General features: G+C 40.0%; 1 protein-coding gene across 8 annotated transcripts in view; it reads right to left on the bottom strand.

The window, feature by feature from the left end:
- Positions 1-134: 134 nt before the first annotated feature.
- The window catches only part of LCOR (ligand dependent nuclear receptor corepressor), a 140,448-nt gene continuing 113,024 nt past the window's right edge, over positions 135-27,558 (bottom strand). For all 8 annotated transcript variants that reach the window (XM_053909782.1, XM_019458978.2, XM_019458977.2 and 5 more), the window contains one exon: positions 135-10,236. In XM_053909782.1, the coding sequence (XP_053765757.1) occupies positions 5,907-10,236 (4,330 nt within the window). In that variant the 3' untranslated portion in view covers positions 135-5,906. The remainder of the gene's footprint in view (positions 10,237-27,558) is intronic.

The raw sequence follows: 27,558 nt of genomic DNA, 5'->3' as shown, positions 1-27,558 counted from the left end.
TATGTGAAAAAATGTTTGTGCCTAGCTGTCCTCATATTTTATCCTGAACAATGTACTGCAAGGGTCAGTAAAGCTTTTTGTAAAGAGCCAGGTGGTGAATATTTTACATTTTAGGCTGTGTCCACTACATATGGTTTCTGTTCCTTTTTTTTTTTTTTTTTTTTTTTTTTTTTTAAATATAATCCTTTAAAAAATAAAAGGTAAAATGCATTCCTCCAACCTCCGGCATACTATAAGACCATGAGCACCTGTTTCATTGTTGTTGCTCTTTCATGGGCAGTCTATACCTTCACGTCCCTTGCCTACTGACCACCTTGCATTAAGTGGGATGGTCTCAGGCCGGTGAGAAAGCCTCTGTGCGTCACAGTGCTTGCCAGGCGGGACTAACTACACAGCCGTCCCTCTAGACAACAAAGCTGAGGGTGTCCCCTAAGCACCGAGTGTATGCCACCAGGGCTCTGGGAAAAGGAAGATCGGACAGACAGGAGGTAATGGAAGGAAACGACCAGCTTTGGCTCAATCCGAAGAGCAAAAGCATGAGCAAGTGCACCCTCTGCAGAAGTGCCCTGGGTGCTTCCCTGGGTCCCCAGCACGACAAGGCAAAGCCCTGCATCAGAAGTGTCATCAGAGAGCTCTGGGTTTCTGCTTGAGTGTGACTTATTATCTCTAAAGGAAAGAGGTCAGACCTTCAAGTCTTCCAGTATGTCCACTGTAGAACAAGAGGTCGAACTGTTCTGACATTTCACGGAATGAACTGAAGGTTGCCTCAAAAGGCTTTTCATAATTCTGCTTGTTTTAAATGCAATAATCTTTTTATTTTCATTTTTTTCCCTGAAAAAGGATTTGGGAGCAAGCCCAGGGAAGAATACTTACTGCTGGGGTGTAAGGACTGCCTTGCTGATGTGATTATAGACCCGATTTTATACTGACAGAAAAATTTCCAGTATTTCAGTGGGTATCAAGCAATAAGAAGACAAAAATTAATAGCTGAGAAGTCAAAACGATAACTGTCTGTTTCAAAATAACCGAAATAATCAGTGTTCTGGGGCCACTGACAGAAATTTTTTCACTGGCATGACATTCAACTTCCTTTGGGAAAAAACCAGTATGGAAGTTTATCCTTGAGTTCTGGGGGACGGGGAAGACCAACAGCCTGGAAGCTGACTGGATTTGATGCAAAGACATAATGTACAACTTCTCAGTCACACTCAGGTTACATAATATGCCCCAATTTTCTATTCTTTCCTAAAAGCACGTTCAAAGCCCCTAGTTTTCATTTGCTGGCTTGCCTTTAATAAAATAATTTTGAAAGGAAAGTATATGACTAAAAAAATACCAGTGCTGATACATTTTTAGTTTCCTAGAAGCTGGCCCAAAATATTACATAATAAATACCTTGGGTTAGTGACTGGACTTTGTTTTCCCTTCTGTGAAAAGGCTTTTTCCGTATCTAAATATCTAAATGAGAATACCACAGTATTCTCAACTAATTTTGAGAAAAACCAAATCTTGGCTTACCTTAGGAACAAACAAGACGTGAGGCCGGAGTCAAGTCTATGATAAAGGCTGAGTGAAACGAGAGGCCAGACCACATTTACAACTCTGAAGCCCTGTTTGCTCACGGGGTCTGACTCTTGAGGCTAACAGTGGCCTCACTGTGGCTGCAGTGACGGGCGGTTCTAAGAAGGAAGGTATGAGGCTACGGCAGCTCACGAGTCAGGAGATGGCAGTCAGGGTGCTATAGCAATATACCGTGTCTCCTCTGTAGCAAGAGAAAATAAAGAAGTGTAAAAAGAAGAACAAAACTGAGGTAAGATAAGGGGGAAAAGAAGAAGAGGACAGAGAGGAGAGGAGGACAAAGAAAGGAGAAGATCAATCAGGCAAAATTTGTTAGTGAAAAAGGATTATTTTCTTAAGCAAGGAGGGTCAACAAACTTTTTCTGAAAGGTCCAGACGGTAAATCCTTTAGGCTTTGCAGGCCCTTGGTCTCTGCTATAAATGTGATACTCTGCTGGAAAGCTGCCAAGGAAAATACACGAACAAATGGGCATGGCTATGTTCCAATAAACTTTTATTTACAAGAGTGACCAGCCCATATTCTGCAGACCCTTGATCCTCTGTAAGCCAAATGACAGTTTGTGCGGGCTGACAGAAAACCAATAGGAACGGGTGTGGCTCCCCGGCCTAGCACCCCGGGAAATTCCAACACAGTCCCTGGTGCAGTGACAAGCCACCAGCCTTGCTGATGGTGGTACTTACAGAATCTCCGACCTGCATCATGTAGCACGCTGTCTTTCCCACTTAGCTCTCGGGTCCTTCAATCAGCAGGAATGCTGCCCATAGAGGGGGGGTGACAGCTTCAGCCCTCACCACGAATCCACCACGAGGCAGGAAAGAGACCAAACCTCAGTTCAAAGCAAAAGTCTTGAAGTGATGTGTTTCACTGATGTCCTATCTGAACAGCGTGTGATGCACAGAGGAGCCCCTCAGAAGCAGCACCTATGAAGAGACGAGGACCTGCACCTCTCCTAGCCGCACTACTGCAAGGATGAAACCCACAGTCCAAGATTACTGTTTTTAGATAAGGCTTGTGTAGAAATCTTTAATGAAGGACAGATGCAACAGAATTAACCTAAGGGATCCAAGGGACTAGCAACTGCAGATTAACACACACCAGTGACATTCCAATGCGGGAAGCCTTAAGAGCAGACTAAACGTTCATTGCCTTCCTGCTGTGCTGCAAGATTGCTATGAGGGAGGCTCTGGACCCTGACTGGGGAGCAGTTTCCATGTTGTCCTCCCAAACCCAGGGAGCCTGAAGGGCTAGAAAATGGGGGACAGAAAATGGGTCTCCTGAAGAGGGCCCAGCTCTGGGGAGCTATGGTAGAGCTTCAGTCATTGCTCCGCAGGCATCCTGCAGCTCTCCCAGAAGCTCAGAGGTAATACCGGCGTTCTCAGGTCATCAACTTCAGCTCCATCACTGGGACAGTCAGAGTATAGGCCCAGGAGCAGAGTTTTCTTTTTTCTTAATTTGGAATCTGGAATGTGGGACAGATTGCCTTTGCATCTGGTGGCAAGCCATACTGTGAAGATGGCTATAAAAAGGAGGTCTTTGTGAGACAGGGGAAACAAGGGGGAACTTGAGTCAATTCCAAGTCTGGCTTGGAGGTGTCTAGGAGACAGGTTTGCCAGTATCGGCTGTAAGAGTAAAAGGGTGTTCCAGAGCCAGCCCTCAAGTTTGTTTGTTTGTTTTCCTTTCTTCTATTAGCAAAATTAACTGAATCAGCAAAAATGAGATTCAACAAATATAAAAATAATTCTAAGCTTTTAAGTGTTCTAATTACGTAGAATCCCAGTCTATTTAAATGCAGTTACTACTATAAAGTGTAAGTTGAGCCACTGCAGTGTATAAAAAAAGGCATACACATGCATACCTTTCCCCAAATGCCGCCTAAGACGGGAAGAAAGGCTATTATCTTGAAGTAAGCTTTTTAAAATGAAAAAGCACTTAGAAAAGTAATGGAATGGATGACAGACCCGAAACTGGAAGAGTTCCACCCACCCACACTGCCTCACACCTCTCCCTAAGTTAATCCAAGCACCGCTACAATGCAGTCTACGTGCAGCTAAGGGGGGCACCTTGAGTATACGCACAGGAGTCCGCACATGTCACATTGGCAGACCTCAGCTGGTTAAGTCACCACAAAAACAGTATCCAGTGACGACTATATGAAAATATTTTTTTTTAACTTTAAAACCACTTTTAAAAGATCAACCAAACCTACTCAAAAACATACTAATGCTTCTGTGCAACTTAATGCTGAGAAAGGGCTGCCAACATACACACTCAGCAGTTTTATTAATATAGGTAGCTCTTGAATGGTCAAAGTCAAAGATATTAAAAAGAAAAAAAGAGACTCATGGGATAGGAGACACTGGAAAAAAAAAAAAAAGTCAAGGCTTCACTGAAGATAGTAAGCTTCCCTACCTATGAAATTCAATGCAATTTTCAATTTCCCATGAATCACATGCTTTTCTCCAGTCCTATCCAGTCATCAGAAGTTTCCATTATATACAGCAAGCTTTTCACAGAATGGGTAGAAGGCCTGTTTTATCATGATTTGGCTGAACTATACATGAAAAAAGTCCACCCGGGTTTACCTAAACAGATCTGAACAATCTAAATGGAAAACTTTTAGTAAAACAGACAGGGTGGCACCTGTCCACACAAGCCTACTTCTGTGACGGAGCATGTTAGAGAAGTTGGCTGAAGCTTTAACAACCAAGCCTTTTTTGTAGAGTGGCCCAGTGGAAATGTGGAAGTCACACTGTGTTATAATGGAGCAATGTTACGGGCATCAAGGGAAAGCCCATGCAACCACCTCAGGCGTCACTCAGGAAAGGCAAACAACATTAGTTAAAAAACACCGCAGCTCTCAATTCTGAGCCATGGAATAGAGCCTGACGTGATAGAGGCGGGAGTGATACCACAAGCATTAACTACCAGTATGGCACTAACCAATTAGAATGCTAACACCCACTCTAACCATGTACGTTCACACTGGAGCACACCAGCTGAACGTCAGCTCCGGGTGGGGGGAGCGCTGCAGGCCCACTATGAGACGGGGCTGCTTCCTCCAACAGCAAAGTTGCTCTGAACTTTACATAACTCTGTGCTGTTTAGACCTTTCTGAGCCTCATGCCAAACTGGTTTTGGGGATACTCACAGAGACCCTGGGCCACATTTAAAAACCATCTGGCCTGTGCTAATTACCCAGCTCATGAACGAACGCCCTAGCACACTGCATGGCGACAAAGAATCTTACTGCAGAACCGGGGCTGGGAGACATCTGTGGCTAATAACCACAGGCAAATGCACATGCACAAACTCTTAAACTTTTCTATTACTGGAAATAACAACCTGGCTTTCTTTGAATATGGAAGTATTTGGGGTAAGAAAGAATATTAGAACAGTCACTCTTATCCTAATTGTCAAGTTACAGTTACAAGATGAAAAAAAAAAAATCCTACATTTTTTTTCCCCCAAAGTCAGAAGAAAACCTCGTTTAGAGTGCTAGCAAGCTTGCAAGGCCAAAAATGAAAAGGATGGCAAGAATCAGTAATGCGAATCACTTGGGGGATGTAAATAATTTTTAGAGGTCATAACCCAATATTAACACCATGTGACGCATCTTCTGTCCCATGGGCACATAATTTAGAATACATTTTCTCAAATGACAAAGGATCAAAAGTGAGAGGAGTGACCAATAATGAACAGAATATGAATTTTTAAAAAGGGGTAACAGAAATATTCATCTTTTATAATAATAATAATTTCCCTCTGCATTCTCTACATACCATAAAAGTGATTTGGTTTAGCTTTCGAGAATCATTGAAACAAACAAACAAGACAGAGAGGGAAGTTCACTGCTAGGGTTTGCAAAGAGGAGTGTCTGTTCAGGTACAGACACTGCAGGGTGGCTGCTGAAAAGCTACTTTTATGTGCATGATGGTGGTCTTCTCGGCTACAGTACAAGTGCTTGTGCATCAAGTATAAAATACAAGCCTTTAATCACATAGATCAGCTTTTTAGCTTTTGTAAATTTAAAAACAAAAAGGATAAATAAGGCACTGTACTTTTAAAAACTAAAACTGCTTGGTTCCAAGTTTAAAACCCAAGGAACAACCAGAATATAATATATAACTTCCCTTACTCAGCCTCAGAGAAAGACTCTGCAAGTTCCCTTCTCCATCTGAGATGCATTTTTCTGACATCTTAAATTGTGATGTTCTCCATTAACTGCAGATTTGAAAGGCTGGATAAGCTTATAAAAGCAGGTTTAGTTAATGCAAAACGAAGGGTTACTTTTGTAGGACAGTTTAACTCTCGGCTACCAGCCTTGCGATCACTTTGTGTCCAGCCGTCTCCGTTTGCCATGGGAAGAGTCCAGCTTTGCCTTCAGCTTTCGCTTTCTCTGGGCCGCACTGCTCTCTGGGGTTTTTGTCAAGGGTCTGGCCCGAGCCTTTCCACTGCTTTGCTTCCTGTTGGTGGCTTTCTGTGGCCTTGAAGAGGATTCACCTGCCCCCTTTTGCTTTGCAGGTTTCGTCACTGTGTCTGAGGCGGCTGGCTGAGCGGGTCTTTTGTTTGTATTTTCTTTTTCCCTCCTGGAGGGAGGGCAGTTCTTCCCAGGGGACTTTTTGGGGATCTTCACTTTATTCTCTTTCAAGGATGTCTTTTTGGGCAGTTGGCTGATTCTGTCCCTTGCAGCTGGCTTCTTGGCAGCAGGGGTTTTGGTGGATCCATCACTATGCTTTTCTTTGCTGGCTTTGACCACAGGTCCCTTGTCCTTCCTGTCCTGAGCGGTGCCGCTTTCTGTCCTCTTGCGTTTATTCTGCACTTCGGCTTTCGGCAAGATTTCAGACATCTGCTTCCCCTTCCTTCCCTTCATTCCATCAGTACTCTTGGGCTTAATGGGAAACCCATCTGCATCCACTTGCAGGGCAAGCTTGGGGGACATCAGAGGGTTGATGCATACACTCTTACAACTCTGTTTACTCTCCACAGCCTGTCCAAATGGGCTCTCCATTTTCTCGTTCTTGATCAAACATTGCTGGGCTCTGAGCTTTCCTCGAATATTGGAGTATTTTCTGAGGATCCGAGTACTGGCTGGGGTAGGTGAATTTGTGGGAGGATGGCTATTTCTACCTTCCTTGACTTCCTCTACAGTGTCTTCAGAATTGGGGCTGAGGCTGACATCACTGCCATCCTCTGGCTCCACTTGGTCAGGATTCTCTCGAAATTTAGCCCAGAGCTTCTGTGTTTTCCAATTGTTTCTAGCAGGAGTAGCTCCAGGAAATTTCTTCAAGTGTTTTTTCAAGCGTTCAGCCTGTAGTGAACTGGGGTACAGGCTGGAAGGAGAGTATTTCTGAAGAGGATGCTTGACAGGGGGGATGTCTCCTGGAAGACGAGTGTTGAGCTTCTTCACGATAACCAGAGACCGGGTTTCAGTTGTCTCTAAGAACCATTTGCAAACATTAGATAACTTAAAGTTTGTCATAAACAGCATCTGAACAGGAGAAAACTTTTGAACCTCCAATGAACCCCGACATTTCCGTGACCTTTTTTTGCTTTTCCAAATCTCCTTTAGTTTATCTGACTTGTTCCTTGATCTTGGCGTTGGCTGGGCTTCCTTTTCCAACTGGATCCAACCTTTCTGGACTCTCATGTACTGAGCATTGAAGCTGGCAATAAGCTCTTGGTTCTCCTCCTCTGCACACCATTCCACAAACTTTGGCTGGTCATCTACCACTGTGTCCACATCATCCTCATGTAAGGGATCTCCACTCTCTGAAGCTTCCTTTTCCTTTGGCATTGGGTTTCCCTGTGTTGCTTCCTTTTCTGAAGTCACTTTTGCAGTGTCCAAGGAGTCCAGAGAATGAGTATGTCTTAGGTTGTAAGTTGAAGAGGTCAGTCTTGTAAGCCTCGGGACGCACTGTGGGGGCCCGGCCGCATCACCACTTCCACTATTTGACAAGCCATGTGCACTGGATGGCACATCGCTCTGGTCACCTTTATGCTGGGTGTTTGCACTGCCAACCTCATTCACAACCTCCTCCGTATCGTGTGCAGGAATTGGTTCTGGCTTCTCTTTTGATTGTTCTGGGAAAGTACATGGAATATTTTCTGAGGGAGCATGAGCATTTTTCTCACCTAACTTAGACTGAACATAGATTTCCAGTCTTTCTCCAGGCAGGGGCTGGCCTACTGTGGTTATGGGATCACCGCAGGGGAAAATACCTCCTTCTTCCCCTTTGACCTCTTTAGCCAGCATGTTTTTAAAAGTCTGCCTGGTGATGATCCCACCTTCTTTGCCCTCCTGCTCGGCATCTTTCTCAGGGGGCTTTTCATGGACCTCTGGGTTTTCAGTGTCCTCCAAAGCTTTTGTATGGAAACCGTCAGCCAGAAGACTCTCAGGTGTTGTCTCACCAGGGCACCCTTCCTTTTTAGAACGTTTCATAACAGGATTTTTGGAAACCTTGATCTCAGGACTAGCAGAGGAAGAATCTGAACTTTGACTTCTTAGGCACCTATCAGCAGAAGAGGGATCAGAAAGCTGACTTCTTAGGCACCTGTCAGAGGCCTCAGGGAGTTTTTTAACTTTTTTCTTCTTGTCCAGATTCTCTTCGGGTGAGTCAATGTTTTGATCACACATGTCTCTTTCTGAAGAATGTTTTACGTTACTGCCCTGTCCCTCTAATTTTCCTGTACCACCTGCTGTCTCACTTTCCTCAATTTCGTTGGGGTTTTCATTAGTAAAAGTGCTGCTTTCCTTCAAGAGTGGGTCGGTATCTAGCTCCTGAGTGTCTTCAGTCTCAGCCTCAGTACTGATGCTTTGGTTGTCTTCAGCTTTTCCCAGGCTCAGAGGAGGCTCCAAGCCCACTGGAGGACTCTGACTTTCTGAGCAAGGAGGACCTTCCTCTCTACTGACTGTTTCAGGAGAAGAATGAGGCCCGGAAACAACATCTTCATTGCCTCCCTCAGAAGTGCTCTCAATAGAGGAAACCAGGTGACAGTCTTGGGTGACAGTCCCCTCCTTGATTTCCAGCAGTTCGACTGGCTGCTGGTCTCGTTCAGGGGAAGCTATCCCACTTGCTGTGGGAGTTGAGACCATGGAGCTGCCTTCTGGCGTGTCCTCTTTGGGAAGGTGAACAGGGAGAGGCGACACCAGGCTGGAGGCTGTTGTTTCCTTTGACCTAGGAGAGCTGCTCGGATTTGGTTTATTTGTCACGGGGCAAACCTCAGGCTCTTGAGATTCCTTTTCCGAGGAAGCATCTCTGTCTCCTTCCTTAAGGGAGATTATTTCTTTACTAGGTTCTTCGTGGTCATCATCTCTGGGATGCTGCACATCCACGGCGGGTCCAGGGGCTGAAAGTGTAAGGGTCTGCTTGGGAGTGACCACTGCCTCCGGCTCCAGGGTTGAACAGCTCGCTTTTTCTTGGGAGTGTAAATTTCTGGCCAGTGTGCGAACAGTTGGCAGCTCACAACAATCACCATTGAAAAAGTATCCCCGAGTACTCTTTCTGGCTGTTTTCCGAGAGGATAATATTGATCTTTGATTCTCAAAGTGGCATTCTGTTATTGGCTGACTGATATAAACGACATCACACTGGTTATCATAATCGTTTATCCTCAACCCTGATGCCCTTTTACTTTTCCGAGCTGTCTTAATGGAGGTCGAGATCATCTTGGTTCGTGAATGTCCATTAGATGCTTTGTGTACAGCTGGCATAGGGCTGGGGGCTAACCAACCATCTTTGGAATGATCAAACTGGCCCTTATCACTGGGATGTAAATGATAACTCACCTTATTTCTTCCTAGTGAGTGAAGATGGTTCTCTTGCTTTGGCCTTGAATCTTGTTCACTGGACTCTAACTCCTGGCGCAAAGGTGTTTTTGAGCTACACAGTAAAGCGTTCTCTTTGTCAGCAGTTCTAGGTGAATTCCCCATAAACCCTGAGTCCCAAGCCTCTTCTGATAAAGCTTTGAATGAATTTCTCTGAGAAATAATACAGCTGTTGCTCTCCTCACTATTCTCAGCTGCCCCTTTTACTGCAATTAGACTTTCTACTAAAGCTGAGCTCTGCATATGGTCTTTACCATCCTCGCGAATTTTCACATTTGTGTCTTGCTCCTGTCCAGTGGTTTGCCCCTCCAAGCTCTTAGAGATGTGGTGGGAGTTTAATGAGGAAGAATTAGATGCAGTGAGGTATCCCAGAGTGGAACTATCCGTTGAACTACCAGAATTAGGTTTAGTGGTTGGAAGTTCAGAGGAATCTTTCTGGGTAACAGCCAAGGCATTCTCTCTCCCATCTACAGACTTTATCTCGGGAGGAGGCTCCTTCAGGGCCTGTTCTGTCACGCGTAGAGGGCTGTGAGAGTCCGATGAGTCTACGAACAAATCTACAGAAGTAGGAGACTTCCTATCGAGACACACAGTATCCTTTTCCTTATGTTTGGTGCCTAGTTGGGCACAGCCGGCACTGCAAGTGGATGCGTCCATTGCTCCAGAATCAGGGTGCAGGTCCTCGTGGCCTGGCTGGGATTCAGTGTACAGATCGTTCAGAACACGAATGAACTGCTTCTGATGATGAGTGCACAGTTTGACCATAAACTTCTCCAGCGGGGACTTCGACTGATTGTTAGAATCTACTGCTAGAGCCTCTGTTGAATTCTCACTAGACAGACAAAGAGAAAGAAGAAATTAGTATGGTCATTCTCCAAAGAAAATTTTTACCCTATGAAATTCACCAGACGTTACTCATGTTGTAAAGAGAATGGACACTCTAAAACTGCTTCTAAGTGCCCAGGTAAATTTGATTCCATAAATGAGGGGTATTTACCTAATTAAAATATAAGGCTAGCCCTGTTATATTCTCAAATTTTAGTAACATCCTTCATACCTTTTAAGAGATCCTTCACAGTTATTTTTATCTTATAGAGAAGAAATATCATTGAGAATAATTTTTTGGAAAATAAAATTTTGGCTACATTAACTCCAGTTGGTCAACATATACTTTTGTTTTAGACCTGGGTATTTCTGTTAAATAATCATTAATTTGTAAGTCCACAACACTGACAAAAACTCAGACACACTATATTGCAAACCTTAGTTTGGAAATATTTAGGGAAATTATAGTTTTAACATGGTTTCTCAGCATGACTAATTGGTTGGACTTATAATTCTGCAAACAGTAATACAGGAACCCTTCTGCTCCCTTCCTGGGGCAATGAGAAATAGAGATCAATAATTTCATAATTCAAATACACTGAAAGATGCAATTATAAGCAGCCTACGTTGGCCTCCTACCTTCCTCACACCCCTCTGGCCTCTGAAGCAGTGTGCTTTTAATGGAAAGAGCACAGATTGTGGAATATGATAAACTCACATTCTACTTCTAGCTCTGACATTTACTATCTACAGGCTCTTAGGTAAATTACTTAACCTCTCTGAACCTTGGTTTCCTCATCTGGAGTTGGAACTCAGTATTGATATTTCAAAGGACTGTTGTGAGATGTCAGAAAGCACACACAAAGCACAAAGCACAAAAGAACAGGCACTCCCCCTTTCTTGACTCAGGGAGATTTTTAAGACCAGGTGGTAAAAAGCTGCTGAAACATGTCTAAATACAAAACCAAACCAAACCAAACTATCGGTCAAATCTGTCGTTTAAACTACTCTTCATGAAGGAAGATTCCACTATGTTTTTATTTTCACAACTAGCAAGACAGCAGTTTTAGTCAGCGGTGCCATGGGTATCTGAAAGGACCTACGTGAGACTACAGAATGTAGTCTTCTACATGTCTTAGCAGATGCCTACTTTAAATTTGAAATTGGTCACTGAATTGTGAATGAACCAAGAAAAAAAGATTCTTTCATGCAAACTACATATCAGATAAAGGGTTAGTATCCAAAATCTATAAAGAACTTATCAAACTCAACACCCAAAAAACAAATAATCCAGTGAAGAAATGGGCAAAAGACATGATAGACACTTCTCCAAAGAAGACACCCAGATGGCCAACCAACACATGAAAAAATGCTCAACATCACTCATCATCAGGGAAATACAAATCAAAACCACAATTAGATACCACCTTATACCTGTCAGAATAGCTAATATGAACAACTCAGGCAACAACAGGTGTTGGCAAGGAAAGAGGAAAGAGGATCTCTTTTGCACTGCTGGCGGGAATGCAAACTGGTGCAGCCACTCTAGAATACAATATGGAGGTTCCTCAAAAAATTAAAAATAGAACTACCCTACGACCCGGCAATTGCATTACTAGGTATTTATCCAAGGGATACAGGTATGCTCTTTCGAAGGGGCACATGCACCCCAATGTTTATAGAAGCACTATCAACAATAGCCAAAGTATGGAAAAAGCCCAAATGTCCATTGATGGATGAATGGATAAAGAAGATGTGGGGTGTGTGTGTGTGTGTGTGTGTGTGTGTGTGTGTATACATACATACATACACACACACACACACACATACACACACACATACATACAATGGAGTATTACTTGGCAATCAAAAAGAATGAAATCATGCCATTTGCAACTACATGCATGGAACTAGAGGGTTTTATGCTAAGCGAAATTAGAGAAAGACAAATATCATATGACTTCACTCATAAGAGGACTTTAAGAGACAAAACAGATAAACATAAGGGAAGTGAAACAAAAATCATATAAAAACAGGCAGGGGGACAAAACATAAGAGGTTCATAAATATGGAGAACAAACAGGCTTACTGGAGGGGTTGGGGGGGTGGGCTAAATGAGTAAGGGGGCATTAAGGAATCTACTCCTGAAATCATTGTTGCACTAAATGCTAAGTTGGATGTAAACTAAAAAAATAAAAGAAAATAATAGAAAGGAAAAAAAAAGATTCAGAAATATTATAACAGGTGCATGGGGATGGCGAACTTAAAATTTTTTTTAATGTTTGAGAGAGAGAGCGCAAGGGAGCACGTGCATGCTCGAGTGGGGAAGGGGCAGAGAGAGGGAGACACAGAATCTGAAGCAGGTTACAGGCTCCGAGCTGTCAGCACAGAGCCTGATACAGGGTTCAAACCTACCAACCGTGAGATCATGACCTGAGCTAAAGTCGGACACTTAACCGACTGAGTCACCCAGGTGCCCCGGTGATGGTGAACTTTAAACTATGTGCTGGCAATAGAGCCAAAATCTAACAAAGAAAAGACAAGACAGAAGGCGACTGGAAAACAGCCTCACTGGGCAGTATGCTTATAATATGTGCATTTTCCTGCCTATATATTGTCCTTCAGTAAAAGTTTCAAAAAGGCAACATCTGAAAGGTCAACAGGAAGAAGCTCCTCCTGCTGTATGCGAATGGCAAATATCTCCTTCCTAAATTTAGAAAAGGGGAGACACCAGTGACACCCTTGGGGGACTGACGGTTAAGTCATTTTCAACTCTCAGACACAATGATACGTACACAGGAGCTTAATACACTCTTCATGCAGCTGCACGCTTTGTAGCTCACAGAGAAATTAGTGCCAGAAGGACCCTTCTGGGACATACCCTGCCGCTATGTCTATCAGACAGTACCAACAGCATAATATGTTGTCACAGGATAGAGCACTGGGAAACAGTGGTGAGTATTCTGCCACTTACTAGTTGTGTAACCTTGGCCAAAACACGTAACCATTTTTGGTCTTAATAGAGCACGTGCCCCCTCTTCCACTTAGGATTAGTGCAAAGGAAAAAACTACGAAGTCATCAGTTACCTTTACTGTCAGCTAATCACATTAAACATACCTCAGTAACAAATAACTCAGAGATGTGCATTAATGCTTTTTTACAACCTAAGGTGAATTTTCTGCATAAAGTTTACACTTCAAGTACCAAACATTTAAAATTTTAAAAACATTTTTGATAGAAGTCTTTTAAAAATTATATCCTCCTCTGAACACAATTTCTTCTTTCTTAATGACTCAGGGGGGTTATCATGTGCACTATTATTAAAGTTTAGCCATTACTTTTATTATACTGAACTAAAATACATTGATAGCTTTAGGGGCTACTCAATTAAGTAAATCTGACTGCCTTAATATGAAAAAGTCACGCTGGCAGTCTGTATGTTACTAAAATGTTTCTTTTTATTGGCTTCCAGATAGTAGCTGTGGCTCCAAGCCCTACTTTTACCTTCAAGAGTGTTTCTGCCTGACAGCTGAGGCAGGCATCTCAAGTGCTAGACTGGTCCTTTAAGTAAAAATAAACAGGCTCTGAAATGATGTTTTCAGGAATAGTTTGAGTAAAGTACATGGATTTTCTAACAACTTCAACTGCTCAGAGGACTTTATTTCTCAGTTTTTGGTTTTTGGAGGTGTTCCTGATGTTACTAAGTGCCTACAAATAAGTGGGATATCACTGCCTTTTCAACGCATAAAAATATATTCTCTAAGTGCACTTTAGCAATACATAAAAAGGTAAAGGGGGTTGGTCAAGGTTTATGAAAAAAGATTAAGAAATATCATGGCATCTTACTGCAGAGAAAAACTGGAGATAAATTGTTCTCCCCACCTTGAGAAGCACAATCATCATCAAAGTGTGAAAATCTTCTGGACACTGCTCCATACCTAGGGCTGTGCTCTGGAAGTAGGCTTTAGTATTTGGGGTGAACAATATGCTTAGAGGGGTGCCTGGGTGGGTCAGGTTAAGTGGTCAACTCTGGATTTTGGCTCAGGTCATGGTATCACTTTTCGTGAATTCGAGCCCAGCGTCGGACTCTGCGCTGACAGTGTGGAGCCTGCTTGGGATTCTCTCTCTCTGCCCCTCCCTACCTCTCTCCCTCTCTCTCAGAATAAGTAAACAAACAAAAAGATTAAAAAACAAAACAAAACCAATATGCTTAGAGATTAATGAAATCAAGAGATACCCAATAAGAGGACAGAGTACTCTGAAGAAAACTGAGAAAGCAATTTTTTCTAAAGCGATGCCCACACAGAATAAAAAACTGAGTAATAATTCATCCACAGGTGAGATCTAACCTCTTTTATGGTTGTGAGACTTTGGATCTGCTGCTATCCCATGTTTCAATAGTAGTACTTCAATATTTTAGTTAACCTCAACTAACGTAAACAAGTCTTCCAAAGGGCCATGAAACCAGCCCTGAAACGATGGCTGTGGCAAAATGGCTTGTTTAGTTCCCAAAGACAGAACAAATAACTACAAGTAGGTAGGTAGGTAGGTAGGTAGGTAGGTAGGTAGGTAGGTAGGCAGGTATCTATTTCACAGCACCATGGCAAGGGGAAGGCGCCTTCAAACCTAAGGCATACTGCAGAAACACTATCAGTACCTACTGAACTCTAACCCGGAACAGCAACAGAGCACCAGGGTGCTGAAGAACAGCATCGGAGAGGCGGTCACAAGCTATATAGCAACTTTAAGAGGCGCTCACAGCGATTACTGGTGGGAAGCTCAGGAGATGAAAAGATTAAAATCGCAAATGGCAGCTTTGCTTAAAAGAAAGAGATATCAACAAAGGGTCATTTGTGTATGTGTTTCCTGGTAAAAAGACAGGATGAGCGAGAACGTACTGATGAACCACAGGTCATCAGAGCAAGCAATAGGGTGCTCTTTATCAGTTACATCCTGGGCCATTTCAAAACCATTTCCACTTGGAGTGACTGTATCTTTTCCTGAACTCCAAGCCACAGTGGTTTGTAAATACATTGGCAATCATAAGAAATCATGTGTATTTATAATTTGTATCCTTTACTGACTTGTCTTTGTCTTAGCTTTCCAAGCAGATGTAAGCTACTTGGGCTACTTGAGATGTAAGCAACTAAGCAGGGATCACATATTACACTCTTCTGTTTTCTCTTAGCAAAAAAGGAGAGAGAAAGAGCATCAAGGATGCTTCCTGGGTTTTAGTCTCAGGCAGCATCATTTAGTGAGATAGGAACACAGGCAATGAAGCTGGGGGCTGGTGACTGTTGGGGTATGTATGTGTCTGATGAGTTCTGTTTTGTACACACTTGAGGTGAGGTGTTAAAGGATTCTGAATCTGAGATGTCTGGAAGGCAAGTGGACCAGCAGCTTCACTTGGATCTGACAACCTTCACATTAATACTAACCTTTGCCCAAGTGTCATTAAATGGCCCTGTTATAATAACTAACTTTATAACTATAGTAATAAAACCACTTTTGACTGCGCCCCTAAATTATCAAGGTTCTTACCTTGTTTTTCTCTAGAAATTTTCTCAATAAGATCTAAGTTTAGATGAATTTTAATTTCAGAGGATTTAAAAAACTTTAAATTAACCTCAACTTCCTGAAGTTTTTAATTCTATCACAATTTTTCATGTTTTCTAACAAAACAAAACAAACAAAAAACAGGTGTTTTTAAAAACTGGCTAGTTTTGCTTGAGTTTTAAACAGCTAGTCTTTACCTTTGCTTCCAGTCATTCCATTTTTTATGCATTTGCCTTGATTCAGAATACTCTCAGGCAGTAAGGAGGTAAACCAGAGAGGGGCAAGCTTCTATCCTGCAGCACTTTCACTCAACTCGACTGAAGGGAAAGCACTATGTTTTAGTTCAGTGATTATGGTTGGTATCACGGTATGTCCTTCACATCTGACTGTGTAAGATCTTTAGAAAAACAATAATTCATCACGGATTTCAAAATCACTTGTTTGATTTCATGTCTTTTCTGCTCAATAACAGAACTCTGTAACAGTTAGGTAAATTATTTATCAATCAGAAATACCTCACCTCCACTAAAGAGTAGTAAGATCCCAGGGACTAGTAAAAGGAAGGAAGGGCTGTAGAAGAGAGAAACTTGACTTCCAACTCCCTGGATTAGTTCTGAGTTTCTCTCCTGGGAGAGAAATAGCCTGCATGACCTTGACCACTTTGTCTTTCTATCCTCTGCTCAATGCCTAATTCTTAAGGGTGTGGTAAAAGAATAAGATAATATTCATAAAAACTTTGGAAGGCACAGTTTAAGAGTGATGTGTTGTTTCACAACCCTATCTGTAATGATTTACTCAATGATGTTTTTCTAGATCAGAGGTTAGACACAGTTGAACTCGCCTACTTTGTCAATACTACAATACTTAAATTCTCAAAGAAAAGCATTCCTGTGGTTAATGTAAATGGTGGGTCGTCAATGCTTATGTTATTTTAGAGTAAAAGAACAAATAGAGGAGATGTGGCAGACAGCTGAACTGACAATTTTAAGAAGAAATTTTAGAAGAATTTGAGATTGATGGATTCAGGTAGTCTCTCCAGTATCTGCTAACTACCAGTAAAACTCGATAGCAAATGCAATTATCAATGATGACCAAAATACATTCTTCTTGACTAAAAAGAGCAATAAAGACCCTGAATGATGTCTGGGTGAGAGCTGATCTTAGCAGAAAAAGGTAATCCTGGGAAAAGAGAGGGGGAAGAAAATTAGAGACAACACTTGACAGAGTAGACCAAATAGTTAAAGAGATATACTTTTATTTGGCTTGATTCTTCTACTTAAATACAAGAACACATAAAAATGCACCCTGAGTTCCCTTCAAGGCTAAGAACTGTATTTTTTTTGCTAGACAATAATCTAAAATTATGTTCTCTAATTACTTATCTCTGGTCCTTTGAGCACAGAAAACATAAGTATATTTAAGGGCCTGGATAAGTCTACTGCCAAGTCCTTGCTCTGCACTGGGAATGCATCAATCCCTGGCTAGCAGATTGTATTTGCTCAATACGTGTATCTTCCATACTTGGATACAAGAATATTCCAGACTATGACAAATTTTATGTGTATATGTGAGTGTGGAGTAGAGAAGGGGCAGCATGGGGTATACAGATTTTCTAAAAGCCATGTACAGTACAGTTGAACATCTAAACTACTGAACAACCAAGTTTTCCTTCCACAGAACTGGACTAGGAGAAACCATAAAAGGGCAGAGTAGACCAAAGTGACAAAGAAACGCTGAGAAATAAAGTTCAGAAGATGACAGAAGAGGAAGTGACCTCTTAAAATCAGGCAGTTTAATACCTGATTTCCATGTAGCTGACATCCAAATTCTCTGAAATAGAATTTAGATGGATTTAGATAGATAGAAAAAGCAATTCTCAAAATTGAGGTTAAGGAGAATGATCACTCCTCAGAGATCAGAACCATGGAGGAGTAGGGGTTTAGGGATGTGTGCGTGCGTGCGTGTGTGTGTGTGTGTGTGTGTGTGCGCGCGCGCTTTCAAAACCAGAGCTACCGCTGATGGCAGCGTGGCATCTTGTTCAGGTGTGAGTGGAAAACAGTTAAGAACTACTGATCTGAAACAAAAGACATGCAATCCCTCTGTAACAGCTAAGGTTATTATGTTCCTAACCAAGTTTACTAGAATCAGAGCAGAACAAAGGTTCAAAAAATTATGAATGCTCTAAATGGGGGAAGGAGAGGTGCTTCAGGGGTGCTTACTGAGCATAAAGCCATAGTTTGCTAGCTTTTCTGTATCTCTGGGCTTAGTATCTCTCATAAAGGGCTATTATTCAGAGTAGATCTAAATATTAGATAAGCCTTTTAGGGCTTGTATCTTCTATTTCTTTTCAATTTAACCAGATTGTCAAATTTCTTAAATTACAATAAAAATATAATTATCAAGAAAATCCCTATTTAACATATCTTCACCCATTTTACTAGGGGAAAATGTACCCAGGAAGCCAAAATGTAATCAGAAAGTTACTTGGTGAATAGAAGTCAGAGCAAAGGGTCATTAAGCACCACATACAGTCGTCTTCATCTCCTCTCTAGGAATGCAGTGAGTTCACAGACACTTCTGTCAAACTATTTACGTCTGATAAAGTTTTTGTTCCCAACAAATTGATTTTTGTTTCTATCACCTCAGGTAAGACTATGCATGTTAAGACCAAATACATTTGGGTGTTAATTTTAAAGAAAAGGAGGGAGGGCTCATAAGCAGTGAAAGACATGGGATTCTGGACTGGACGGCATAGATTAAAAAATAACAGTTCCTGGAAGTGAGGGAAGAAATATCCCTAAGTGATATAACTAAATACTGGTTTGGTGAGAGCACAAACCTAAATTATTAATATAATGAGTACTATAACTAAGAATTCTTAGAAAACACTTTGAAATAGACTTTAACAAATAATATAATAATAGATGAAAAGGACACACCTCTGCCTTGGGCTGCTTCGAAATGAAAAAAAGTGTGTCACCAGCCTGAGTTAGTAAAGCCAGACTGAAGAGAGATCTGGATCGTAAAAGCATAACTGACATTTTAAAAGGTCAGGATTACATGAGAGCTCATGACAAGCTAGTAGACTGGCCTATTTCTCTTTTTGTTTTTTTAGTCAGGTAAAGGATTAAAATCTATGTTGTTCTTTGGTGAAATTGCCTTTTCATTCCCAATTTAAATGAGCAGGACAATGATGGACTAGAAAAATAGCACTGCTTAAACAGAAAAAGGTGCTCATTCCCCACCTGAGAGAAAATGCACGGTATCATGGGGCTCTTTTAAAGGGAGTTGAGGGGAAAAAAACATCTGTCAAGGCCCAGTAAGGCCAAAGACTGTACATGGCTCCCCTGGCATCCAGACAAGGTTCCCGTTACAACAGGAATATATTTCTTTTGTAATAATAGCAATAATAACAATAACCGTAAACCCAAAACCCACACCACCACCTTCAAGGCAGTGTGTACACACAGTGGGGGTCTAAAGGAGGCGTGGGGAGCTGACACAAATGAAAACAAACAAGAGGACATTTAACAGATCCCAGCAACACAATGTTCTTTCCTCTCCAGAAATAAAGTGGTATGTTTTTGACAAATATTCTTAGTTTCTTTGGGGGTGAAAGGAAGAGGGAGACTAGCAGATTGTATTTGCTCAATACGCAGTAGATATTTGATAGTATCCCAAGCTTTTCATGATTGCTAGGAAATCTTCTATATCCTAACTTTTCTCATGTTCTTTTGAGGTTCTTAAATCTCTATTCTTGAAACCATACAAATCTATGGGATAAGGCTTAAAAGTGGAAAAGTTCTACTTTTGCTGTCATATAGTAAATCACTTAAAATTGACACAAGGATAGCATTCCTAGGTAGTAATCATCTAAAGACTCTAGATCACTTTGTAAAATGTAAAACCTTAAAAAAGGATTCCTAGGGTACCTTATACAAAATTTAATGCCATTTATCACTTGTTCACCTCATGAATGTTAGAGGAGGTTTGTAATTTTAAAATTTAACATACAGAGATAAACAAGCATTTTTAGAGCTACCATTCTGGAGTGCTCTTGGAATTCACTCCTTCATCATTCTCAAACACTTCACCTCTCTGGAAACTCGAGTATACTGATGGAGATGTGCTGGAGTGGGATGAACTAAGCAGAATCATCTGTATATTCAAGGTTTCACTCAGGAATATTGAAGACAAAATGTAACTAACTACACACACACACACCTCACTCCTTACCCTCAGGTCACGTCATTTCCCTTGCTTCCAATACACTATCCAGTTCAACTACCCCGACTCATCTTTCCTTGAAGAATAGTATAATTCTATGCTCCCTGCCACTAGTTTCTCATTTTAGTTTGCTTCCCATTATCCAGAACTGCCATCTTCTTAAAGTCCAAATCCAACCTGATCACTTTTTTTTTTTTACATAAAATTCTGTCAACTTCCCACTGCTCCTATTCCATGCTTCCTGACACTTTCTCCTGGGGGCCATGTTAGGCATTTCTTACTCTGCTCTCATGGTTTTTATTTTTTTTATTAAATAGCACTTATGTTGCATGGTAACATAATGGTTGACATGGCTGTCTCCTCCACTGGTTTGTGAACATTCTCTGGGGGCAGGACCTAGGTCCTTTTAATTCAGTAGATTCTCTGCCTAAAACACGGAACTCAGATAATTTCAGGCATAAGTAAGCAATGAATAACGAAATAAATTCCTATATAATAAAAATAATTTTCCCAAGACATTTTTCAAGGGAACTGAAATCAGCATAGGAAAAAAGAAGAAAATGAGTTCAAATCAACAAGGCAGGGAAAGGAAGAAGGGAATTTGAAGGTCAGACAGTAAAAGGTGTAGGCTCCTAACTGTAAGCCTCCTAACACAGGAGGTTGCTAGTATGCTCTCCAAGGTACCAGAATAACCAGGATGAAAGGGTATGGTTTACATAATGGCCTTCAAAGCCACTGGAGTTTTGACTGCAAACCAGAAACAGATATACTTTACAAAATGACACAGTCCACTTATCCCAGTTTTCATATGTATGGCATACATTTCAATGAAACAGTATTTACCCTTTATTATATGCTATGCGCTCTCCTTTTCTTTGTGTTTCTTTCTTAAATGTTGGTTAGGACCCACTAAACTGATCTTAAAACTAACAATCACAATCTGTTGATTCAGTTTGAAAAACTGGTCTACACAGACTCACCAATTCCCAGCACCTCACAAGAATCTGCTATCCTGGTTATTTTCTTAATCCATCTTTACCTAGTTAGAGCTACATTGCCAAGTTTTCCTGGCAAAAATGTTTCTAGTCGATTTAATGTTTGCTGGAATGAACATGTCTAAACTGTACTACCTATGATCTGATTTATGTCTGAAATGCTCAGAACTCCAGTTTGAGAAGAGTGTAACTAAAAATCACTAAATCTTTGACAGAAGATTCCCCAAATTCTTTCACTGGAAAGCAAAAAGTTTGATGATTAAACACATACGCACACACCCATCCTCACACTCCCACACTTAGCTCTTACATTTTGTTATTCGAAGCATGTAAAATTTCAAGCTTGACTCTACAAAAAACTCAGTGATGGAAATGCAGATATATTCTACACAGCTTTGTAATTTTTAATCTTAAGCATCTTCTACTTTCTAACAACTTTTATTCTAGTCTTTGAAAAGAAACAAAGAATGACTAATAGTTGGACAATATTCCCCTGGAACAGCACTAAGAAATGCAGAAAATCAGCATTCCAGGTTTTAATCATAGTTCCAAGATTTTATGTATTTGACTAGAGCTAAAATAAGACTGGCTGCCCAGTGTCCCTCTCTACTACAGACTTATCTGCCTCTTTCAAAGTTCTAATCAATACAAATGGCTTCCTCTACAAATTTCAATAGGACTTTCTCACTTTCCTTGCCCCTCACTACGTTACCTCCTGCCAGACGCTCTTTCTTTCTTTTTTGTATCTGCAAAGAGCCCGGCAAAGTACCAAGTATTTAACATACAGAATCTCATGTGAGTCTCACAGCAAATCTCTGAGGCAGGTGGGTAGTACAAGCTTCCTTTTACAGATAAGAAAACTGAAGCTCAGAAAGTCTCAGTAACTTATTCAAGATCACATATGAAAAATGCAGAAGTGATGGCACTTTAAACCAGGCCCGTCAAATTCTGTCTCTTGGGAGATTCTCTCCTGTCCTCTTTAGGCCTTACCTACTCTTCAAGATTCACCTCCTCTGGCACCAAATCAACAATGCTTCTATTTAACAATGAATTTATAAGTTTCTAATGTAATCTTTTAACTGGTAATTTCATAATATAGATTTAGTTCTCTTTCTAAAAAAGCAATGTGAGTCTCAAGAGTGAAACTGAATTAATACTTGAGATTTAATTAAAAGTGAATCTAAAAGAAAAAGATCAGCAGATAAAAGCTCTCGTTCGCATTCTGAGGTTGAGTAAAGAGTGCCAAAGTGGCACACACATCAGTGTAATGGTTTGGAGTCATGAGTTATTAGAGGCAACTCATTACGTGAGGAGGACAGATCCCTTGAACTCCCCACATTCCATGTTTTTCATTAAAAGAAAAAATGAAAAAAAAAAAATAAAATGAAAGACTAGAATGGGATGAATCATAGTATTTAATCCGTGGGTCAATCAAAACTTCATATGGTCACAACAGTATGAATATACTTAACACTAAACTGTATACTTAAAATGCTTAAGATGGCAAATTTTGCTATGTGTCTCTGCCATGGTCAGAAAAAGATCTACTGAATAAATAAAATTTAAAAATACAAAAAGAAGGGTGCCTGGGTGGCTCAGTCGATTGGGTGTCCGATCTCGGCTCAGGTCATGATCTCACAGTTTGTGAGTTTGAGCCCTGCATCAGGCTCTGCACTGACAGTGCTGAGCCTGCTTGGGATTCTCTCTCTCCTTCCCCCCAACTTGCTCTTGCACTCTCTCTCTCTCAAAATAAGTAAATAAACTTTAAATAAAAAAAATAAATAAAATAAAAATAAAAATAAAAATAAAATAAAATAAAATAAAATAAAATAAAATAAAATAAAATAGATAAAATAAAAATACAAAAAGAAAAAACCCAAACCAAAAACCTTCACTAACACTTTGAAAATACAGAACATGTTCAGGCCTCGCTCTTACAAACGGATTCAGTGAATCTGGTGTAGAACCCAGGCATCTGCATTCTTAAAAGACTGATTCTAATTGAGACTGATTATATCCAATGAACCCCAAGACTCTCTGTGCTCCAATATTTGAGACAGAACTAGACTGTACACAACAGAAATAGATTATAATTATAAATACCGTAAAATTAACATACCTTGTAGTATTTACAAAAGTATCACCACACTCATACAGTTCATAATAAAAACTTGAAAAAATAGACTTGTCTTAAATAAAAAGCATCTAAAATGAGATCCAGATCTATTTGCTTTTCCTTTGGAAAATGCTACAATGCAAAGGGGAGACCTAAGGTTTTTACCTTAGTCTTCAATAAGGGTTGCTATTGTATTTCCCAATGTTAGAACAGATAAAATCAGTGTATTTATCTCACATTTAAAAGAAGATTGCATTTTTAATAGACTTAAGAGTTGAAATGAGGCCAAAACAGCATTCAGGCTCCACTCAGACTTTATGCATGAAAAATGACTGATCCTTCTAGAATACCAAGTTAACAGGAATTTAACGTACCAAATAATCCCTGATCACTTCATACTGCTGACCAAATAAGGTTGGCAAGAGCACAATTAACATCTCACAATACTAGTCAACAAACCATAGTAAAGTATTTTCACATGCCTACAAAAAGCTCCAGACTCAAGATTTAATACTTATGAATTTTTATATATTTTCACTTATTCCCCAGGTTACTTTCTAAGTTGAGCTCTAACCAAATCATGGCTTAAACTATTAACTATAAACACTGATCAACCTTTCAAAACAATGTTTTCTTTTGAGAACATTTCTTTTCCACCAAACTCTGAAATAAAGTCTTTTTACTCCAGTTGAAATGCAGTTTGATACATTACCATTTCCTCCCCAAACAGCAAAAGTCCAATCACTTTTAAGTTGAATAGGAATAAAATTCTGTGCTAAATACTTGCCACTAGAAACAAATAATGATAAAGGGTACACTCAGAATACAAGAAGTTATCTATCGTGTTACTTAATAAATGTTTTCTATTAAAAAAAAGATTTTTCAGTCATTTCAGCGACGAAGTCTAGCACCATATGACTTAGTTACATGTTTTTACATTTCACTACAAATCTCTGGTGACAGAAAAGGACAGTTCTAATGGAAAAAATAACACCTACACAAGTCAGGAAATGGCACAAAGCTGTACCATTTTCCATTTTTTCCACTTCATTTCCCTTATGCAATCTCCCAGATTCCTACACCTTGAAATTAATTCAGTGACTCTGTGTCTTAACAAAGTATCAACAGAACCAGAAAAGAAAATTCTGGGTTAGAATAAGTCCTTTCTAAAAATATAATTGGAGAGCCAAATATCAATTTGAAGACAGAATCACTAAAATAAATTTACTCATGAGATGCTAGATTATAATCCTAACTATATTGATCTGGCCACCTGTTTGGAATGGATAGTGGCAAGAAACAAGTAGTTGTAACTTTAAAATTTACAAAGAAGTGATAGTTAGGTTTCCAGAAAAACGTTCTATAAACATGTGTCATAACTAAGGAGAACAAATGAACCCAATGAGTAAGCCTACAGAACCAACAAAATTGCCAAATTTATAAACATCGGACCAAAAGGCAGAATTAGCCAAAGAAAGAAGACAGAAAAACTATACTAAGGGGCGCTTGGGTGGCTCAGTAGGTTTATCGCCTGACTCTTGATTTCGGTTCAGGTCATGATCTCATGGTTTGTGGGATGGAGCCCCAAGTCAGACTCTGTGCTGACAGCATGAAACCTGCTTCAGATTCTCTCTCCCTTTCTCTCTGCCCCTCCCCTTAATGTGTGCTTTCCTTCTCAAAATAAACAAACATTAAGGGATGCCTGGGTGGCTCCCTCGGTTGAGTATCTGACTTCAGCTCAGGTCATGCATGATCTCATGGTTTGTGAGTTTGAGGCCCGCCTCGGGCTTTCTGCTGTCAGCACAGCCCACTTCAAATCCTTTGGTCTCCCTCTCTCTCTACCCGTCCCCCAATCGCACTCACACACGTGCACTTTCTCATAAATAATACTTTAATAACCATTTCTTTTAAATACTAAAAGATAATCTAAAGCAACTACCAACAATAGTATCATTTTCAATATAAAACGCCATTAGAAATTATCAGAAATCAATTCAACCTACATGTTGAATTACACATGGATCAATCACAAGCTTGAAAAAGCTTTCTCAACCATTTCTAATCTTTATCACTGTAATTCAGTTGTTCCCCTCACCAATTCACAACAGGAATCACTTTATAATACAGAACTGCTTTATACACCTAGTTTCTAAAAACCACAATATAAACGTTGAGCAACATATATGCTATTCTTTATTGGCTCTGATAAAAAGAAATACCAGCATCCTCCCAAAAATCAGAACGTAATAACCTCAACTGATTGATGATGTTACTTTCACACTTGTGCCTCAAGAAAAGAACAAACAGAACCTAGTAAATCATTATTTTTAGCAAGCAATTCCGGCATAAAGTTTTACTCTAAGAAAATTATGAAAAACCAAGTCCAACAAGCAGGTCTCATGAAAACATCAAGATATACAGTATCTTGTTTTGTTGAAAAAACTTTTTAAAGTGAATAATCCAAATGAAGAAAACTGAGGTAGGGGAGTATCAAATTAGTAAAGACACAGAGTTAAAGGCAGTGCAGCACCCAACTACTGAAGCATAGTTTTGAAGCAGCAACTTCTAGCTATCTAAGAGATAATCTAGGAAGAATTTACCATAAAAAATTACCAACTTCAATTACCATGTACATTTACAGTACACACCGAAATCTTACCCCTTCTGTGGACTTTTTTTTTAAAAGCAATAAACTCTTAAGAAGTAGAAACCAAGCTTTTAAAACAGCTTTTCACAACAAAATTTATTAGAAGAATAGTGGTTCTGAAAAGTCTAGCATCCAGTGAGAACTACCATACACAACATTACAGCTGGGAATGTTTCTCCAAAATGTCATGGTCAAATAATACAATGGAACCATTAAATCTTACACATGCACGAAAGAACTAGCGCTTTTGACATACAATGCAAAAAAAAGGGGACCACATGGATTAAAGTTTTAAGTACTCATCACATACATTAAGACACAGCTTATTTTAGTCCAGTCAAAAATCAGAACTGCATTAAAAAATTTAATGTAGTGCAATCAAACCAAAAAACTTAATTTGTGATCATAAGTGCTCTACTACATAAACATTGATCATAGCAAGGAACAAAAAGTTCAAATCACACAGTACAAAAAAAAAAATCTGTAAATAAATATAAACTACAGTACAAGAGAAATATTAAATTATACAATTCCGTCAAACTGTAAACAGTATATTGAAATGAGGTCCATAAGAGTAAAGGGGGTTCCTGTTTTGTTGCATGACACTTGAACTTCTAGAAATCTGAAAGATGCCATTTTCCGTATCTTCAAAGGCTATGGGTTTTATATATGGAGAGTTCCTTTTAGATGTAAGATATCAAATATTAAAGCAGAGGAATAACCTATTTTGTTAACCACAGACAGTACTGTAGAAAACAAAAGGAGTCTTAAAGAATAAAGACCTCTAGTAGACAAGTCTTAACATTAAAGATGCAAAGGGCTAAAACACTGGAATTAGAACTTCACATCATTAGAAACTTGTCACTGAGGACTTCAAGGCTACAAAATATACTGACAAAATTGTCTGCAGATATGCAGACCTAGACCTCTGCTAATTTTTTGACATTACATACTCATGTTACCACACCAACTTTGGCAGAATCACTACTAATAAACTCAGAGCACTCCTGGCCCAACGGTTCCATCACAGTGGCCAGTGCACAGAATTCTCTAAAGACATTGCATAAACTAGAATGTAGAGGTCAGACACCCAAGGACCAGTGCTTGAATTTAGTAGTAGTGTGGTGAAGAAGCAAGAGCCACATCGAGGAGGAACTGCGTCTGTTATAGTTTACAGAAGCAGCAAGGAATGTCATTTAATTGTGCTGGCTTCTAGTGGCATTTAAAAATATACAGTTTAACTGTGTTTATGTGTGTGCATGTGTGTGTGTGTGTGTGCACGCGCGCATGCGTGAGACATGTGCTGGTTATACATTTATGCACATTGTTTTAAATACACTGTTAACAGGAACCCCCATATTATCTGCTCAGTAGTAATAACTGAATATATAGAATGCCACTATAAGAGTGTGAGGCACCGTGTGCTGGAGAGTTATATGCAGCTTTAAAATCTGTTTGGCTGAGTTATACCTGGATACCTGAACTGAGTTTTTTAAGTTGACATTCATCAAGGATGTGCTACCAGCACGTCGAAATAAAAGCAAAACAGAAAAATACAAGTCACTGTTAGGTTTAAGAATAGCATCAAAGTACCTGAATTGAGTGAGAATAGTGTGTAAACTGTCCCTGAGGGTTTTTAAACAGTGTGTACAAGTTGGATTCCTAAGAACATTAGTTTTATTTAACAGTGTGGACTGATAAAATACCAATGTCTGACAGTTTAAAGTGGAGGTTATAAAGAATTATATGCAAACACTCCAAATGTATAGTTTATACATTTCTTCTCA

This window comes from Panthera pardus, unplaced genomic scaffold (genome assembly GCF_024362965.1).
Source record: "Panthera pardus isolate Hobbes unplaced genomic scaffold, ASM2436296v1 HiC_scaffold_22, whole genome shotgun sequence".
NCBI lineage: Eukaryota > Metazoa > Chordata > Mammalia > Carnivora > Felidae > Panthera > Panthera pardus.
Note: the sequence above shows the minus strand (reverse complement) of the source record. Positions and strands in the feature narration are given on the sequence as shown.